The 21083-nt window shown below is 40.1% G+C and overlaps 1 protein-coding gene across 1 annotated transcript; it reads right to left on the bottom strand.

Moving 5' to 3' along the window:
- Positions 1–184: 184 nt before the first annotated feature.
- Positions 185–17093, bottom strand: LOC135437840 (uncharacterized). Its single transcript, XM_064695915.1, has 11 exons — positions 16953–17093; positions 11304–11400; positions 8163–8415; positions 7922–8095; positions 7289–7860; positions 7103–7224; positions 6659–7044; positions 1432–2095; positions 965–1367; positions 654–904; positions 185–591 (listed from the first exon to the last, which is right to left on the bottom strand). The coding sequence occupies exons 2-11, from the start codon at positions 11362–11364 to the stop codon at positions 340–342; spliced, it is 3138 nt and encodes a 1045-aa protein (XP_064551985.1). The 5' UTR covers positions 11365–11400; positions 16953–17093; the 3' UTR covers positions 185–339.
- Between the last annotated feature and the right edge of the window lie 3990 nt (positions 17094–21083).

Here is a 21083-nt window from a genome sequence, read left to right as displayed (position 1 = left end):
AAGTGCCGCGACCTCAAGTCAAGTCAAGTCGCCGGCCCAAAGGCCCTGAGATTGTGTTGAGGGTTCGGGCTTAGGCTTCTCTTCCAATCAGCACACTCCCCCTCCCGCCACTCCCCCCCCTCCATCTGACAGTATGACAGATAAGGTGAAATGAGAGGCAAATTCGATGTGCAACCAAGCGTAATTACATTACATTATCATTATCATTATTATTGTTATTGCTATTGCTATTGCTATTGCTATTGCTATTGCTGATAAGCACAGCCGATGAGGTGATCCGTGTCTAAAGCTACGTACCTAAACCTAAAACGTATCTATAAGATACACACGTGCCGCTGACTATTTGACAGACTTGGGATCATGTTGCGGTTGCGGGTTCAATACGGTCTCCAGCTGCACATCGGGCCCGCCGCACAGCTTGCGATAGAGCTCGCCGTAGCTGCGACTCCGGCTGACGCGTCGCACCAGGCTGAGCAGGGACCAGAGGGCGAGGATTAGTTGCATGGCCATCAGCACGGGCTGCAGCCTGGGCAGCCAGATGACATTGAAGCGTAGCATCAGGAGCACATAGCCGGGCAGATGATCCATGTCCTAAAGCACACAAATTGTCAGAGGTGTCGCGGGGGGAAGGTCAGGGATTTGCAGCTACTTACGAATTCGTACCAGAAGACGGGCAGAATCATATTGCGCAGCTTTTGCAGCTTTGGGCTGAAATTTTTGAAACTCGGCAGCGGCGTATTGGACTGAAAGCGATACTTCTCATTGATGGGCACGCCCATGATGGGCTCCAGTAGCAGGTAGGGCTCATGCTCCTCGGCATTGGGATTGAGGCCCTCGAAATGCTGGCGCCAATCGTAGCTGCTGCCATAGAAATGCGGCATCGAGAAGGCCGAGGGTGCATCATCTGCAAGCGCAAAACTCAATGTGAATCCCGTCAAGGTGAACGTGGACGGATCGCACTTACTTATCACGCACTTGGACACGTCGAACATGCCGCGCGGCAGATGGACACCGTAGGTACTGTCCATGCAGGCGGGCGCCGACTCGTTGGCCTTGAGCAGGGCATAGCGATAGGCATTCAGGCCGTCGTGCACCTGATCCCGTTGATAGTGCAGCGGGAGGATGCGACACGACTCGCTGGCCACGATGCTGAGCGGCGTGTCCCGCTGCACGAAGGGCGGATAGAGGGAGTTGTCCAAGCTGCCAGCCACATTGATGGGACAGCTCTCGTCGGACTCCGACTGTCTGCGTTTCAGGCGCTCCTGGATCAGCTGCTCGCCGTTGAGGCTTTGTATGCGAAAGAAGTTCTCGATGCCCGGCTCGGGTCCAATATTTACCGTATACACCTCCTCCTTCTCCTTGAGTGCCTGTGCGAAATCGGGGGGGAAGAGCTTGTAGGGAGAATTTTTCAGAAGGAGTTGGGCTACTCACATTGAAGAGCGTGCCACAGTTGGTGTCCAGCTGTATCAGCTTGCCAATGGCCTCCAGCGAGGGTCGCGTGTACTCCCAGAGAAAATAATAGACACTGCCCGGCAGAAAAACGGGCTCGGCAATGGTTAACGGATTGAAGCCCATCCACGAGAAGGATAGCTCACTGTATTTGGCGGCGGCGCCAATCAGGACGCTATTGAACTGTATTATGGTCTGGTTGAGTATGTCCGGCGAGACGCTCTCCTCGGGCACGAACTCCACATGGCGATAGCGATGCTTGCGATAGGTAACACTTGACTCCGTCCGATTGAGCACATCGTTGTAGCCGACAATCTTGTAGACAATGGGACCCACCTGCTGCAGCTTGACCCGCGAGTCGCGTCCGCTCATAAACTCCTCCGCGTTTGTCACATTGAACACATAGCTCTTCAGCTTGCCAAACGGTGAATTCACCCAGCTGTCCATGGTGGGCATCTGTTCGCGGAAGCGCACCTGCTCCACGGTGATCGCATCCCGATAGCTAATGCTCCAGGAGATCAGAAACAAATATACATTCAATACACAGAAGATGGCAAGTGCCGCAATCTTCAACCAGAAGCAAATGTTGGCCATGATCAGAAACGGATCCGGAGCAGGAATCGGTTTTGTGCGTCCGCGTTGGCGAAATCACGCGATTCGTTTGATTTCAATAACTAATCGCTTTTTCGTATTTCCATGATTTTTAAATAACATTTTTTTTTTGTTGCTTTACAATATGACTTATCGCGAGGTCCCTTCCTCTTAGGCCTGTTTGAAATCGAAACGAAGCTACAAAAATATCAAGAAAATAAAACGAGCAAGTAAAAGTGATTCAGTTCTCGGTCGAACCAAGCTAGCATATACCCTAGCTTAGTAAGATGTTCCCACGGAACTCTGTTGTTTCTTGAGTTATCTACCAGAAATTTGTGGGAGAACTTGATGTTATAATGAAATATTTGTATACTGCATTTCAAGATGTTTTGCTAAAGAGTTCTTGAATCATTTTAAGCGATATTCGGCTTAAAGCTGAGCATATTTATTATTCAGAGCTGGGTTTTGTTATGTATTAGTGAGGCATATCAAATTGACTAGGCGTAGCTCCTATAGTTATAAGCTAAACAAATATCTAGATATTTTCTTATAGTTTCTGCAAGATATTTGTAGCGATTATTGAAGCTTTGGTTAAATCTCAGTCATATCAATTTAAATGTATATTTAATTTCAAGATATTTTGCTAAAGAATACTTGAACATTTTTAAGCGATATTCGACTTAAAGCTGGAAAATATCTATCAATCAAAGCTGAGGTATATCAAATTGTTTAGGCTTCAGCTTTATAAATATAAGACGTTTACATAGAAATTCAGTAATTTCTTTAAATCGATTACTGGCCCCGGACTTCAATTAAGTTAAGATAGCTTGATTTAAGATGTAAGGCATAGACAACATTTGCTAGCCTCAATTCTGGGGTACAATTAAAAGCGAAAGATGGGTTCCATTATGATTTAACCAAACCTAAGAGAAGTTACTTGCCACACTGAAAACTACTTTTCAACTCTTACACACATTAGCCCACTTTTGAGGCCCATTTGGGGCCTTTGTCTTTGTACAGGGTATTAAAATAACAGAAAGGCTCGCGGCTAAAGCTCAGGTCAAATTTGAGGCTGAGGTCTATTTTCATCTGGGAATTTAGTAAAACTCCATTAGCTTAGTCAAATCTACTTTCCAACTCTTAACACAAATAGGGCACACTTTATACAACCCATTTGTGGCGTTTGCCTTTGTACAGGGTATCAAAATAACAGAAAGACTATCAGCTAAGGCTGAGGTCAAATTTGAAGCTCATGCCAAATTTCAAGCTGAGGCATTCCAACTCTTAACACAAATAGGGCACACTTTATACAACCCATTTGTGGCGTTTGCCTTTGTACAGGGTATCAAAATAACAGAAAGGCTATCAGTGGAAGCTGAGGCCAAACACGCTCTGCTGGCGGCTAGCGGCTGTCGCAATGGTTGAAGATAACTCCTGACCCGAGCATAGAATTTACGCAAATCGTATTTAAATTTATGTTATTTAAGATTAACTTTTATGGGTCTGGGTCTCCCGCGTGGCAGCTGCAGCCAGTCAATGCACCTGGCCACCGATCAGGCCCCAAAAAAGTGCATTATTTTTAGCACTACTCCGCTGTCAATGCTCCACAATGCTCGACCAGATCAGGAGATCAGCAGATCAGCAGATTTTCAGCTCTGGACATGTGAATGCGTGTGAGGCTGGCCGGCTGCTTAGTGGGACGCGGTCTTATCAGGCACAGACAGCGGCGCTTATCAGCTCTCGGCTGGTGGACTGCACTTGCCCTCTCGAGTGTTCCGAGTCTGGCCCGACCACAGTGAACTGTTATTATGATGACATCTCGCCTTCGTCTAGGTGCGTCTGGACCGGCCAGAGATCCGGTCTGGCGTGTGAATTCGTTGCCAATCGTTGCAAATAGGTAAAGTCTTCACACTTCTTGGGTGCCAAAATATTGACCTGGCATTAAATTTGAATTTAAAACTAATAAAATTGCGCTATGAAAAATATGCGAATGTGATTAAGTAGGGCAACTGCGGACTAGCGTATACCCTGTGCTTAACTGTGTGGTGGAATTTTTTTAAGGAACGTGTGAAATTATTTTAAAATATGCTATTTATTTAAAGTTCTTGGACTGACCCATTCTTATCAGGATTTTTTTAATATTTTATAAATATTTATAAATGAGTTTTAAGGCTCAAAAGGTTTTTATTACTGTGCACAAAAATTATTCATTCCTCATTCTTCCTAGAAAAAATTTAACTTGACCTTAAAACAATATAGATTTTGATTAGTTAACTTCATACTTTTCTTAAGTTCATATCCTTCTTATCTTTTTCCATCTTAAAACAATAAAAAATTTTCACTGCGCATTAAACTTATTGTTCTTCCTACATAACATAAGACAAAAAAAAACTTCGTCTTAAAGCAATAACATTTTTTTACTGTCCATAAATTTACCATGATGCAAAGAAAATCCATATAAAAACAATATAATTTTTGTCAATTTCAAAGTTTTCTCAACTTCGTAGATTGAATGACAATTAATTAAGCTTAATTAAAAAGCACTAAGCTTAATTCAAGGTTAATATTTGTTTTTAGATTCAAACCCAAATCAGTTTTGATTTAAGAGCGCATTGAATTTGATTCGCTTTAATGTGTGCTCAGCATGAGATGGCAAAGTACTCTGATAAGTGACTTTCTATCTCTTGAGCAATTAAATATTCAGTGCATCCCGAGAAAACAGTTCTGGGATTGAGAGTAACGGGGAAGGATAAAGCGATTTGAGGATCGGTTTTCGATAGCCCAAAGTCGAGAAAATGTTGGCACATTTGGTTCCATTGTGATTAAGATATTCCTATATCAGATGTGGATATATATATATATATACACTTAATGTCCGTGCGGTTCATACCTTATAAAAGCTGAGGCAATAATTATTTAATAGACTAACCTCGTTTTTTGATAACCCAAAGGACGCTAAAATGAAAATATTGCAATCTAAGATATGGATATATTCTTTTTGTTAAATCTCCGTGTCGTTCATACCTTCTAAAAGCTGAGACAATAATAAATTAATAGACTACATCGAACTCTCTAACGATAAAGGATAAAGTCTCTTGGGGATAGTTTTTTGATAACCCAAAGAACGCTAAAAGAGAACCACATTCGGCTCCATCGATAGTCCGCTTGAAGGCCTTTCTGTTTGATTGAGATACTACTAGATCAGATTATGGGTATATATATATATATACCCGTATATGGATACATAATGATTGTATATGTCTGTGTCATACCTCGTGAAAATTAAGACAATAATAAATCAATAAACTAAATTGAACTTCATTACGATAACAGGAAATGAAAAATCTTTAGATAGTCCAAGAAAGGCCTTTTCTGTTTAAACGAGATACTACTAAAACAGATATGAAGATATATATAGAACAGATATGAAGATAGATATCTACTAGACTTAACTCCCTAGCGATATATTCAATTGATGCTATCTACCTCCTCCTACTCCTCAGTTGGGATAGTTTCTTGACAAAGTTTTAGATGCCAACAAAACAAAGTACTGAAAAGAAACTTAATTGTAAGCAATAAGCAATAAGCACTTGCCGCCATTTTATTGTTACCAAAATGAAATATAGAATTGCGATTATAAAGTAGCCATATTTAATGTGTAGAATAAAAGCAATTAATAATTGATTTTTGGCAAAGCCTAACCAACTCCCCCGAACATTAGGCAGCGCCCTAAAAGGTGGGCGGAACGACTCGAACCGGATCCCAATTGCAAATTCTGGCTATTTGTGGAAAAGTTTGGGTTCGGGTTTGTTTTTTTTAAGTGCCTAATTAAAATAATAGCGTAATTTATTGTACACATTAGAGTCATATACATTAGACAGATATATATTATAGATACGATATACGATATACATACACACATACACATATAGATATTATATTATATTAGATATATAATATTATTGATTCTGCTGTAGTTCGCTTTGAGACGCTTCGCAAAGAATTTTGGTCTAATCAAGCACATTTATATGAGGGACGGGAACTTGAGAGAATCGTTTTTTTTTATTTTTTTTTTTAATTTTTTCGCATTTGTTTTTGTGTTTTTTTTTTTTTTTTGTTTTATTCATTTGTGTTTTAGTTTTTGTGACTTATTTGGTCATGTGCCCTAATAATGCACAGGTTTAATTAGTTGGTTTTCTCCATTAATTTTTTTTTTCCTTCCTTTAGTGACATAGAATTTGGCCAGCAGCTCGGCTGGGTTTATGATAACAAAAATTTGAGACTTATAGCGACGATCACGACCGTAGACAGACTACTACCAGCTAATATACTTGAAATTTTAATAACGATTACAATAAGTACTTACAACGAGGACCTATCATGCATACAATATATGCATACATATATATATATATATATATAAGTACATACACATAAGTCTTCCCAGCTCCATTTGTTCTAGACTAAATTCGCATGCGCGAGCGCGTTCCCTGGTTAAAAAAAAAATCATATTCATCATCAATTTTTAACACTTAACGCGCGTTGACGGGGGGCCCCTTATAAAAATCAAACAAACGAACAAACAAACAAACGAAGAACAACAACGAGAGCAACACACTAATATCGCACACTGTTGGGATTGTTGTCCTTGTTCTGCTTCTTGTTCATGTCCACCTGGGCGGTGGCCAAATAGTTCGAACCCTCCAAGTGCAGCGTGCTCTGCCTGTGCGAATTGCGTATCAAACAGAATGTGGACAGCAGGAGCAGGATTACGCCCAGGACGCACAGCACCAGTATGAGAATCACACGGATTTTCGGCGGAATCGTTTCAGCGAAACGCATCAAATCCGTCACCTCATCCGGCAGCGAATCGATGCCCTCCTCAAACCACAAAATGGGGAATATGATGTCCGGAAAATTGGACACCTGTTTGATGTCGAACACCTGGCTGACAGCCAAATTGATCTGGATGCGAGCGCGCACGCTCAAAGTGGTGCCCATTTTCTAGAGGAGATTAGGGATTAGCTGGAAATGTTGTGGTATATGGTAAGGAGATGCTTACGGGTTGCACATCAAAGTAGAACTGATGCTGCTCCTTCTCCGGCGGGGAAATGCCGTCCACTTGGGTCCGCAGACTATCATCGGCCAAATAGAAATGCGGGAAGCTCAGCATGATGGGCGAGTCTACAAATACGAAGAAAAGGATTAGGAGCAGCCATTGATTAGCTAAGACAGCTAAATCATTTACCATATTGACACAGCGACACGTTGAAGAGGCCGTTGGGCGAGCAGGAGGGCTTGCCGGCCGGACAGTAGCACATGTTATCCGGATGGCTATCGACATCGGCGAACACCCACTCGGGTGGGGTGAAACGATAGCCGGGCACCTCGTTGGAGGTCATTACCTCCTTCTCAAAGACCAGCGGCAGCAAACGGCACAGATCCTTGTCGTATACCTCCAGCACGCGATCCTTTGTGATGTGCGGCGGAAAGATGGAGCCATCGGTGCCACTCAACCGATTACACTCATCCGTTGTCCAGTGCGGCAAATGTGTGCGTCCATTGAACTTGTCAATGATGCCATAATGATTGATATTGTCGGTGCCCGTGAAGACGGTGACGCGATCCGATGAGGTGCCATTCTTGCCGTACAGCAGGCCGAACTCCTCGTACGGCAGCTTTTGCTCCTTGGGCACCACATCCTTGGCCAGCTTGAGCAGCGGATCCTCATAGCCCCAGAGCAGCTGGCCCACAGAGACCTGCACAAACGGCTTGATCTTCAGTATGTCCATAATGCTGGCCATGGCCAGGCGCAGAAATCTGTCGAGCAAGGGTTAATTAAATATGGGCAAGTTTTAAATGGAGATCAATTGTGGCTCACCTGGCTGCATGCTTGCTCTGCGAGGTGGCGCTCAGCATGGGTATGTTGGGCACAATGACCACATCGTCTTCGGGGCCAGCGGACAGATCTTCGCGGAACTTGTAGATCTTGCGCAGATTGTAGCTCAGCGTGCCATTGTCATGCTCCACAATGTTCACCTTTTCCCACGTCTCGCTGCAGGTGGCGGTAATTACATTTCAGTTGGGATTGGAAGAAAGGAATTGATAGGGGTCTGACTCACCTGTAGACATAGGGTCCCACCTCGTCGACAATGGCCCTGGAGCCGTTGCTCAGAAAATCATCGGCGTTTGTCACATTGTAAACGTACAAACTGATGCGCGGCTCGACGGGCGGCTTGGCCCACCAGCCAAAGGTCTTGGAGCCGGGTCGCAGCGCGATCATGCGATCAACGATCGCATTGATCAGCACCGAAAATTGGCATGCAACCAGAACGCCGGCAATTATCAAAACTGCCCCAATACCAATTGTAATCCCTGAAAGTTCAACAACAACAACAAATTCCATTTTAAAAGCGAGTCTCAACAATCCGCAGCTGAGTCATCTGCAAAAATCAGTCAGGAATTATGCAGCCAATGCACGTACTGAGCCCCAGTCAATGGCTGTGAAATGATATGAGATCAAATCTTACAGATGCGTTTCTCACAGCTGAATCACTAAGAAATACTCTAGCAATAAATCATAGAGCATCAAAAGGGCGGGGTTGTCAAGGCCAAGCCACAGCTTGGCTTGTTCCAAGTCTGGACTTTACAACTCTTAAGCGATTTTTCTCTAATGAATCACAATCTGCCTAATGCATTATTATAAACTAACTAATTAACTAATCAAACTGAAGTTTATCTCGTTTTAAGCTGCCGCTTTGCTAATTCTTACAAAACTAGCCAATTAGTCTAGACCAAACTTAAGTTTGTCTTGTTTTAAGCTGCCGCTTTGCTAACTTTTCTGATTCAGAAACAATTTTCATTAGCTTACAGATGTTATCGAAGATTTCTATTTATAGTCTAAAAGCTGAATCATTCTATTACACAGAATATGAAGCTTATATCTGAGAATTAGTCAATTTCAAATTTAAATAGGGCTTATCGAATTTTGAAACAGTTGAGTTAGCTAATTGGTTAAGGAAAGGGTTAAAACATTTTTTGAGTTTCTTTTGAATAGCAATCCAATTAACAATATCTTTTAATTGATCTTGCAGATATGTAGATATATATATACGGATTTAAGTCCAATAGATTATAGTCCAAATGTCTGTTAAGAATTTGTATATATACTTCATACTAAGATAGTTCAAACTTCTGTAGATTCTGAAGTCTTTGCCGACATATTCGATAAGTTTAAAGATGATAACTTCTTTAATTTTTTTCCTATGTTATATATTCGATAAGTTTGAAGATGAGAACTTCTTTAGTTTTCTTTGCCGACATATTTGATAAGATTGTAGATAAGTTTCTAGGAAAGTTTTGTTATCTTAGTCGAAAGCACGCGCTTTCTGAGATTGATTGAACATGAGTCTAGTTTATCTGCCTTAACTTATCTAAACGTTGATTCCGTGATTCTTCTTAATACATTTGTTAATGTCTTCGAGCTCATCTTAGCTTCTCATCTGGCGTGTAGCTTGATCTTTCAACCTTAAGCTGCTGTTCTCTTAATTAATTCAACTTATACAATCGAATTAAATTCCACCATAACACGGCCTGCAATTAGCTATTAATCATCTGATTGAATAATTACATAAATTAAAGATTGTTTTTTTTTTTTTGTGTTTGCCACAATAGTTGGCTAGTTTTTCCTGAAAGTCGACTTATCAAAATGCATTTATTAACTTAACTTAACTCAAATACCAGTTCTGTTGCCACATAACACTTAAGGCCCCAGTTGTTAGTCCAGCTCTCGATATTAATTGTATTTACCCAACATCCTTGTCATTGCAACTCTAGACTTGCGTATTCGAATCGAATTACATATTTACGAAATTTCAGAACGCAATAGCTTTTCGAATGAATCATCAAGAATGTGTGAAAACAAAAATTGATGCCAGGTAAACATCGATATAGCTGACTGGCAGAATAACTGTCTAGCTTGGTGTAAAAGACCTTCACGGAGCGTCCCCAATGTCAAGAAAGCGCCGAACAAAACCCATCTTCAAAGTGTACAAGGTATGCAAATACCTGTATATATATGTTTATATATGTTTATATAAATAAGTGTGTATCTCCCATGGAATCAATTAGAATTCGAAATTGAAATACCAGTATAACCAGTCATAGGAAACCACAAATCCATCGGCATGTGTTCCATTAGATTGTGTCTAGCTATTCACTTGGTAATAATTGAATTTGATTTCAATACAATACGGAACTAATCTGGGCACTTATATAAATAATACCCCTATTAACTAACTTTCCGGAATGTAACTAAACGTTAGCTAATGCGAAGATACGTATTCTTTGACTACAATTTCTTTCGCCTTAATCTTTATTTAAAGTGCAACTTTAGACATCTGGCAACTCCCAATTATATCACTAGCTTGTTAAGTTGGCTGCGGCAGCTTTGCTTAGGCTCTGCATATTGATTGATTGTTACGTTCGAGCCATAAAACCCACATTAACATTTAAGTTTAATCACGAAATTAATACACAAGTTCTACGATTAGTTTTATTTTAATTGCAATCGTTTTGCTATGACGGCTTTTATAAGACTGTGACTGATTGAATTGCATTTCAATTCAATACGGAAACTGCACTCTTTTATAATTAAACTGCATAGAGTAAACACATTCAGGAACGTAACTCAGCATTGGCTGATAATACAAAGGGAGGGATTCCAAGATTTGTTTAAGCTATTGAAATAGCAAGCCATCTGGCAGCACCTAAAAGTTTCTACAGCTTATTGATTCTTTGTAAAAATGTTTTGTTAGACTGTGATTAACTGTTGACAATTGATTTTTAATCAAATACAATACAGAATTCATCTGGGTTTTAATCGGAATGGAATTTAGGAATGTTACTCAACGTTAAACAATTACATGAGCAAGAAAATGCTTTCTGAAAAATTTTGAATGTAGCTAATTCAGCTGGCAAGACCAATAAACTGTATAACTTTTATCTAAATTAAAATACGTTTTGCTTGTCCAAGCTATTGAACGATGAATAATGGAATTTAAATTAACGTTAAAATTTATGCTGTTTTGAGAAATCGTTTTCCTTGCCCTCTAATAAATTATAACCTTAGCCATCTGGCAACGCCGCACATTGCGAGGCTATTAAGTTGGCTGCGCTCAAACCAGTTTAATGTGCAATTCAACATAACCTTGAAATTTGCTTATAAAATTGACTAAATTAAATTTGTTTTCGAATCTACTTACACCATTTGCGCAGATATGTGCTGGATAGTTTGGTGCAGAGTTTGTGTTTGGGTCCGTTCATGTTGTTGTCAAATGTGATGCGCCTTCTGGTTCTGAACTAAAAAAGCAGAAATTATAAAAAAAAAAAGAAAAGATAGCACAACGATTAAAAAAATCTCGTTTTCATAAAATACGAATGAATCGTAAACTCGGCTGGTTTATGAAAGTCAAGTCTAGGAATGCATGAGATGTTGATTGCCGGGCAAAGTTTGAGAACTTTGACGATGATGATGTCGATGATGATGATGATGATGATTATTGTTATTATTGTTGTTATTGTTGTATAGATGTCTTAGGTTCTATATGCACAAGTCTAAAGTGTAGCGCAGTCAAGTTTAACTTGTTCAGAGAGGGCCACGCTCTGAACCTCAAACTCAGACACGTTTCTGGGCCTGAGCTGGCCTTGTGCTTTGTGTGTTGTGTATTGTTTATGTATATTGTTTTATATTTTCTTCAGTTTTGTCATTAAGTCCATTTATCAGACGACATTTTTGTTGGTTTTAAGAACCTTGTCAGTCAGCAATAATCTTTGGCTCTTGCCTAAAGTGCCTGCCATAAGCATTGTTTTCTATAGTTTTCTAGAGCTATTTCAACAATTGTTGTAAACGTTTACAAATGAGTTGTTCGAGCTAAACGCTTTGTTGTTGTCGACAATGGGCCTGAGACATGACTCGGGGCGGGGGCACATGGATAGAGTCCACATGGAAGCCGCCGCTTAACCTCCGACTTTGACTCCGACTCCAACTTCCAGCCACATCGGTGGGGCAATTAAAAAAAATGCTGTTGCCGTAACGTTGAGCGTCTTAATAGCCAGGCTCGAGATACATGAGCGTATACGCATACGCATATATTAAAAAAAATTGTTAAAAAATATAAAAAAAAAGCTTAATTTTAATTTTGGCAAACACCTTGACCGAGGCCAGGGCCTTATTGTTGTTGTTGCTGTTGTTGTTGTGCCATAATTTCTATAAAGCATTGCCTGTTTGCTTTTAAAATGCTTTATTATTGACAATTGCAGGCACAGGCATATCATAAAACATTCAAAAAAATTGACTTTGATGAATACATTTATTAGCCCGGCCATTTGCAAGCGCCGCACGAAACAATAGAAAAGTCAACAACGAAAATTGTTAATTGCCAGTGCGTCAATTTGCCAATTTATCTAGTTGTTAACAATCAAGATATTTTTCACTCAGCGGAATGCAGTTAAATGTTCTTACAGCCACGTCAAGGTGGCGTCTCTGGGCCCAACGCTTATCACAAACCAACTCGAGGCACACACAACATATTGCATCTCTGGGATACATGTTCAAATGTATCTGCAGCTTGTTTGCGGCCAACTCTGCTTGGCAATTGTACAATTGGCTTTTAGACACGTTTCAGTTACGCTTTGGGAAAACGCATATCTGCGTGTCGGGCTGGTTTCTGTTTATTTGCGGTTAAACAGCACTTGACCATGTCACGGAAATGCTCGCCTACCAAGCCACAACTTTGTGTTTTCTTTTATCTGCACTTTTTGTTATTGCATGACATACCCTATAGTTATGCTTTGAATGAAAATCAGACTGTCGATATTTATTTGTGCTGTACTTTAAAAATTTCTTACAGGGTATCTATAAGTTGGCACAGCATATCTTTCAGACAGCCAATCATATAGTAAAATAGCTGAAGAATGCCAAATTAGGCACAGGGTAAATTAAATCTTGTTTAAGCCAGATAAGCTTATTGCAGGGTATCTATAGTCTAGTATACTGCAAGTATCAGAACTAAAGACAGCACAAGTGGTGCGAAATATCCTAAAATGTGCAGTAAATGCTGAAGAAGTAAGTCCACAAAGATTAATACAGGGTATATTTTAGTCAAGCAAACAGTATTTTACAACTGTAACAAGTCAGTTGCCAGTAGACACAATGCTCAGAAATCTAAAACAGTTGTAGTTAAGAAAATTTGTTACAGGGTATCTGTTACTTTTGGGAAGGGTAACTAATCGTGTGGTATGCAGCTGTAGAATGTAGAATAAGTATAGAGACGAGTGCAACAACATTTGATATAGCGCTTCTGGCAGTCTGTTAGACAGTAAATATGAGAGCTGCAGGGTATCTGAGAGGGTAGTATTTAAGAGAATTTAAGAGCGCAATTCTTTTTTAGTCTAATCAAGTGCTTAATTAGTACCGGAGCTACAGAAAACAAAAGTGGGTTTAGGGCATCTTAAAGTTTAGTACAGGGTATCTAACAGTGTGGAATACAGATTATGTCACAATAGGAAACGGAGCCACACTTAGCAAGAGTGGGCCTAGGGTTTCTTAAAGTCTTACACAGGGTATCTAAAAGTGTTTAATACAATTAATGTCACACTATTAAAGTCTAGTACTTAGCTAATACCAGATTGTCTTTTTTACAGGGTATCTTTTACTTCCTCTAACTGGAGTCTACTTCTTAGTAAATATAAGAGCTGCAGCTAGCAATAGTTTTTATAGGGTATCTTTAACTTCAATAAGCTCGATATCAACTGTTTTTTTAAGGTTGTACTTTGAGCCATAGACAGACACACACACACACAAACATTCACACACACACACACACACACACACACAGCCGCACACACACCTGAGTACGCTCGCGTATTTCACAGAGTTTTGTGCGCTCTGAAGGTCGCCCCCGCTGTTAGATACAAAATAAAAAAAAATCACAGCTCAGATACAAATACACGCGCATCCACAGTTATTGACGCCAGAAAGCCAAAAACTTGGGCCACGTCCAGCTCCACCTGTGCGCACATTGGCAGTCGTCGTTATGCGTATTGAATAGTAATTAACTAATAATTATTATTTTGTGCGCTTTTTGGTTGACAGTCGGCTCATAATCATTTGCGGGGCCCCAAACATTGAGCCAGCCCATAAATCAGCCAACAAATTGCTTTGGCCAATGAATTTTAAAATGCTTTTGGCCACAGTTGTTTTTTTGTCCCCCTTGTTTTTTTTTCAAAGCTGGCTTATGCGAGTTTATCGAATGCCAATTCGAGCTGCATATCATATGATTTACAATCTATAGAAATTGTGTTTTGTTAGCCGCATTGATTAGAAATTGCAAAAAGACGATTGTCGAAGCCAGGTGATATTCTGTGGAATGGCCTGCAATGTTTATACAGAAATAACAGAGCATTATGAAAGTTTATATATGTATATACAGGTGTATATATAAAGCAATAGCTGCAGTTGTTGCTAGGCCCTGACTCGCTGCGATAACAGCTGTTTCTTATCAGAAAAAGAATTTCAAATAACGATAAAGCTTGCACATGCTGCAGCTCTTAAAACTAGACTCCCGAGCGCATGCAGTCATAGCAGCCAGCCTGTGTCTGTCACAGCCTTTATCTATGTACAAAGCTGTTTGTTCTGACTGATTAGACTGTAGCTCCTGCTGTGGAACTGGCAAATTCACCAAACTCCAATTGGAAATGGGTGGAAAAGGGTAATATGCAAATTAAATATTAAAAGGAGAGAAGAGCTAGGTTAAAGCTGATGGAGTTGAGGCACGAACATTTCGCTTAATCGGAAAATGCTTGAAAAAGTGATCTATTAAACTTAGTCTAAGCCATATTCTGTTAATTTCCGCTAATTTTTAATAGAAAGCCAGAACTAGCGCACTTTTGTTTGTTTTAGCGCAGCGCCTTAAGCTAGGCAATAAATGTTGATTTAGAAATTCTGCTCGGTCCCAACTTTCTTAAGTCGCTTTGCGCTAAGCTAAGCAAATGTTCATTAGCAACTGATGTAATCAGTTTAGCATTTAAGCATAATTATTGCTCTTGTTTTTGTATTTCTATTTCTAGTGGATTCTAGTAATTGTATCGGCTGCTGCTGCTACTGCTGCTGCTGGTGGTTTTTTAATTAACAACTGTTGGGCGTTTAGCGTGAAATCGCTTTTTTGCACTTAACCAGAACCCAACTTCAATAGAAAACTTACTTTCTAAATGAAGTGCTGAGTGGCTAACTAGCTGCACTCGCTGCGAGAATCGAGCTGAAAGTCGAGAGTCGAGAGTCGGGAGCGACTTTTGCTGCAGTCAATGCCAGCAGCAAAGATGCCGCATAATTTCACTGCGTTTAAAATGTTGCTTGCACAAAACACAACAACAACAACAACAGTAGCAGCAGTAGCAGCAGCAGCAGCAGCAGTAGCTGCTACTTAGTGTAAACAATTACCCTGACCCAATTTTGGAGGCAAATTTGTTGTTGCTGCTGCCGCCGCTGACACTGGCCGGGCCAAAAAGTGAGCGACGAGCTGTTGACAATTTTTGTTTTATTTAAAGTTGGTTTTTTTTTTTGGGGTTTTTCGTTTTTTTAATTTTGCTGTTGCTATTGTTTTTGTTGCATTTGATAATAGCTACAATAAAGTGATTTAAAATTGTCTTTTTTTTGGTTATTTTTTTTTTTTAGTTAAGTTAAGTTAGACAATGGCGTGTCTCAGTGACAACTCCAGTTCCATCTTGGCAGTAGGTCAGTTTTTCTGCTTGTTGCCGCAACATGTTATTTAAGTTTAACTGTTAACGACAAAGAGCGCGACAATTGTCGCACCGCACGCAATTTTTACAAAATGAATCATTTTAACGGTGCCCCGCAAGCTCTGCCATAAGGGCTTTTACTTTGCCGGATAAGCATGCGCGCACGCTCTCTCCCCTCCTCTCTCCCTCTCTTTCGCTCTTCCGCTCTCTTTCTGATTAAACGGATATTTGGGAGCTTGGCATTGGTTATGTGGTCAGCGCTTTTTGGTCAGCTCGTGTATTTATTTATTTATTTATTTAAAGCGAATGTTGTGCGCGCTTCACTTTGATTTTGATGTTTAGCTTTTATTTCGTTTTCGAGTGGCTGCTGCTGCTGCTGCTGCTGCTGCTTCTTCTTCGTGTGGCGTCAACAGCGAAATTTCACTTTTTCCACATAAGTAATCATAAAAACTATGCACGTACAAATACAGCTAAACGTCAAATGCATGTGGGCCTGTGTGTGTGTGTGTGCGTGTGTGTGTGTGTGTTTGACTGTAGATACACATGTATCTTAATGATTTTCCGCTTTGGCAGCGACGCTCTTAAAGTCAATAGGCATGTTCATTTGGTTTCATTTGGCTGGGCCTACTGGCAAGGTCTTGCGCCATGATATCTACAGCTTTATATATATAAATTTATACTTATATATATATATATATGTAATCGCATTTGTTTTAGCCATATCGATGTGGCATATTATGTATCTTGGCCAGCTTGCAACTTTTACTGCGCTGGAATGCGACTACTGTGCGCGGTGGGCAAGTGTAAGTACACTTGTTGCCCGCTTCGATTTTTTTGTGAAAGACACAAACAGGCAAAAGGCAAAAGACAAACGCCAGCAGCAGCAGCAGCAGCAAACACAACAACAACAACAACAACCACAACAACAACAGCAGCAGCAATATTAGCTTGCCAGGCGACCGCAGGCATTTCAAAATAGTAAAATTAACACATAGACAAACAACACTCACACACACACACACACACACAGCACACTTAGAGCGGGCACGAGTCGGCTTTGACTGTGTGTGTTATATGCAATCAAGATTCTTGGCTTTAATTTAAGTTGAACGCACCCGGCAAACGGCAAACGGCAACGGCAAACGGCAACGACTTGAACGCTAGCAAAGCCGCTGAGTAACTGAAGACTTGAAATGCGCGCACACCGAAAGATGTTTAGACGGCGGCCCCAAGTCGCAAAAGCTCAAGCTCAGCTTGAATTGCGACAAAAAAAAAACCAGATAAACAGGTAACAACGCGAACGGTCAGCGACGTCGGCGTCAAAAGCGAGAGTAAGCTTCAGCGATCGCTGCTCGCTGCTCGCTGCTCAGCATTTGTTTTGCTGCGCTGCGCTGCGCTGCGCTGCGCTGCGTTGGGTGGAGTGCAGCGTAAAAGCTTTTGCGCTCGCGCCGCCTTCCAATGCAACTGATAAAAGCTCCGTTGTCATGCTTGATTGTTGTTGCTGCTGCGCTTGCTGCGGCGCGTGCTGCTTGCTGCGCTGCTTTTGCTATTTGTGTTGTGTGTGTCTTTTTTTTTTCATGTGCGCTGATAAAAACAAGTTTGTTGCTTGCATTGAAGTCTTTCGTTTCGTTTCGTTTCATTTTATGCTGTCGATTCCAAAACGTGCAACGACAACAAACATATCTTTGATTTCCACATACACGCAAATGATTATATGCCCAAAAACAAGTAAATGACTCACATTTGTTGTTGTTGTTGTTGTTGCTGCTTTTGCGAAACAGACAAAAATAACAGCAGCAGCAACAACAACAACAGCTGCAAGAATTTATGCGGCAGCCACAAATTACAACAAAATATGTTGCTATAACTCTTGCTGCTTGTTGTTGTTGTTGTTGTTGTTGTTGTTGTCCAACTTGACACAACCCTCGGCATTGCGCAAGGTTGCATTAAGATTTGGTCGCTCGTTTTGTTGTTGTTGCCGTTAACTTTGTCATTTTTGCAACGTATTTACCCTAGAATTGTTATCTTGAATAAATATCTTAAATCTTAACATAAATATTAAAAAATGTGCATGCAAATTTGCTGTGGAAATAACACGCAGTCAGCTGCAGCCATGGAAAAACAGAAAAAAAATAACTTTAAAAAAACTTGTTGCATTTGCATTGCAGTTGGGCTGGAAATTGTACAGGAAATAGAATACACACATTGCTGTACTTGGAGCTAAAAGTGTTTGCCCAAGTGCAGCACGGGTATTCCGTATTAATTCACAAGCTTAGTGAGAATAACTATAATAAATACTACGCAGAATTTGCTTGGCATATTTACTCTTTTTTTTCTGAACATTATTCCCAACAGTTGTCGTATTTCCAGAAACTATGGAAAAATGTCTGCCCATGAGTAAGGTTTTCAAAAATTATCCAACTTTGGCACAGTTGCAGCAAGGTTAATTGGCAGACGCCAACCTTGAACTACATCGATGACACCCAGACGCACACACGCACACACACACACACGCACACACATGTTGTTAATACGCCTATTCAAGCCCAACTCTAAGCGCATTACAACTTTGTATGCGAATAAGGCTAACCGGGTTGCATGCGACCTTTCTGTTTATGTAAACTGGCATACAAAATGGCGCGCATTTGTTTTAACGATCTCATAAATATTAAAGGCAATAAACAAAAACTAGCTACACGTTTGGCCAAAGACCAAATACCCTTAAAAGATATAAACATAGAAAGCTATTCGAATGACTTTGCTTAAGATATCTTATCTAAAGAAATGTAAGATACATTTTGTAGAACCCAAAAGATGCTGATAGAATTTACATGAAATATAGACCAAAATTAAATGTTCGCTCTTCGTTTTAGCTGTTATGAAGAAAAATCTCAAGAGCTTTCAAATAAAATGTAAAATCTTTGCATATTCAGGCAAGTGTGCCTATTATTCTGACCACGAGTGTGCAGGCAATTCGCCTGGCAACAGTTTATGCCTGAAATCTTCGCCCATTTTCCATAAACAAAGCATTTTAAATCGACAGACGGACGGACGGATATGTGGGATATACAACTTGTGCACTGTCAAGATCAAAGTTGACAGTTCACATTTAGTGACAATAATTTGTGTTAACCCTTTTTGGCGAAGTGTATATAATAAGCTAATGGGCCATGGGTTTGCGTGCTATCAATTGTTCAGGTAAGGCGGCAGCAGGCAGGTACAATTAGATTCAGAATTTTCAACTTACGAAGCAGAATATGGCAGCAAACTCGCATTATGAATCATAAATAGGCATACCCAACGTCTCCACCTATAGACACCAGAATTTTGAATTTCAATATGTAGGTAAAAAAATCGATTGTTTTTGAAATAAACTTTTTGAAACTATTTTTTGGCACTTGATCCCTGGCTATCTGGCAACTAAACATATACATGCATATATATATATATATATAAATGTGTATATATATATGTATGTGTGTCTGTATACACAAGTATTGGCATTTGAAAATAATTGAAAAGTGCCTTTCCGATGGCTTAGCACCAAGTACTCCAGCCTGATAAGAGCTGGCAGAGTGTTTTTTCTGTTTTTGTTGCTTTTTGTTAATATAGGAAATGAATGCAGGCGGCGATAAAGCGAAGCGCTCCCAATGTGTCTGTGCGGCGCGACGGCAATTGACGTAGGTCCCACAGCTGTGATAACAGCTTGAAAAGGCCCCCTACACGAATCAACACTAAAATATTTCGCACTAAAGCAAGCTTGAGTGCGATTGAACGACAGAGACTCGGGCTGTCAGAGTTGAAAGACTTAAATACAGCCCACTAAATTGCTTAAAGCATGAAAATTGTATTTTATTTGCCCAAAATGTCAGTTCAACACAAGACGAAAATGTGTATACTTCCTTCGCCAAGCTTGTTATATACATAGACATATATATTCACAAGCTGTGTTCGCATCGAGAGATCTGTGAAGGCCTCGGAGCTTATTATTGAAAAGCCATTAAGCGCACGAAAACATTTCTTTATTGAAATATTCATCAGTTCAGTAGTCAACTTAATCATTTCAGTGCTGTGAACAAAGTTCAAAAAGGCTATCATTTGTTTGAATGATTTTGCTATATGTGGCAAATAAGTGAACACGCCTTGCATGCATATCTGACTATCGATTAACCTACACTCAGCTGTAACAACATATTTCTTAGGCTTCCGTAAATATCTCAAATTAGTTTCTTACTTATCAAGTGAAACAGCTTTGTCACAAAACCTTTAAGAATGAGGGAGCAAAAGAAAGAGCTTTTACGACAAGGAAGCGCATGCAAATGTGAGAGTCAAATGCCCTATATTCCGTTGTAGTATCATAGTTCTTTATCTTTCTTTTTATTTACTAAATTGAACAGCTTTTTCGCCAGAACGTTTAAGAATGAGAAAATATAAGAGAGAGAGAGAGAGAGAGAGAGCTTTTAGCATGTGTGTGAGTGGAATACAAAACAGCTTTTTCACAAAAAAGTTTAAGAATGAAAGAGTAAAAGAGAAAGCTTTTGAGCCAAGCATATGTGACAGCCGAATACCCTATATTCATCTGTAGCATTATTCTCCCAAATCTTACTTCCTTTTTACCAAGCAAGACAGCTTTTTTCATAATGATAGCGAAAAGAAGAGAGCTTTTACGTAAGCGCATCGTAGAGGGTATATGCAAATTCCGGCACTTACATTGATTGACAAAATAAATAGCACGCTTTCAAGCTTCGCTGACTACGCAGGAGGTAAGAGCAAGGTTGTGGGGTGAAAAAAACATGTGTACACACAACGGCATTTAAAATGCGCGATTAATATAAACTCTTGAATAAACTGATAAATGCAGAATATACTTGAATAAGGTTCAATAACTCGACTCGTGCATTTATCAGCTATTCCACAGCTCTATAATAATACTTACAATAAGTATATGCGAATTAATATGTGCATAGGCCCAGGCAAAGCAAATATGTGGCCAGATTCAGATAATATGCACATCTAAATATATACCTTTATCTGTGTGTGTCTCCCGCATAAGGAAACTGGAAGACAAAGAGTGCGTAAACAGGGCAGCAGCTCGGTTATTTATCAAGAGTACTGCACCTTGAGTACACAAAGAGAAATTGTGCTACAACAATTAAAAACTGTTAATTGATAGAGAAAAACTGCGAGACTTTATCGTAAATAGCATTTACTCTGGGGGAAGGGGGCGGATGGCAAGCAACAGCTAA

Source organism: Drosophila montana, unplaced genomic scaffold (genome assembly GCF_035044405.1).
Source record: "Drosophila montana isolate Dmon_TW-CO22-7 unplaced genomic scaffold, ASM3504440v1 contig_3833_1, whole genome shotgun sequence".
Classification (NCBI taxonomy): domain Eukaryota; kingdom Metazoa; phylum Arthropoda; class Insecta; order Diptera; family Drosophilidae; genus Drosophila; species Drosophila montana.
This window is presented reverse-complemented; position numbering and strand designations above follow the sequence as displayed.

Excerpts from the sequence above, each read along its gene's own strand:
- LOC135437840 (XM_064695915.1), bottom strand. The coding sequence starts at position 11,364 with ATGAACGGACCCAAACACAAACTCTGCACCAAACTATCCAGCACATAT. Across the intron at positions 7,861-7,921 it reads CAGAGCAAGCATGCAGCCAG|ATTTCTGCGCCTGGCCATGG; the intron begins GTGAGCCACAAT and ends CTTGCTCGACAG. Across the intron at positions 7,225-7,288 it reads CGTGTCGCTGTGTCAATATG|ACTCGCCCATCATGCTGAGC; the intron begins GTAAATGATTTA and ends TCGTATTTGTAG.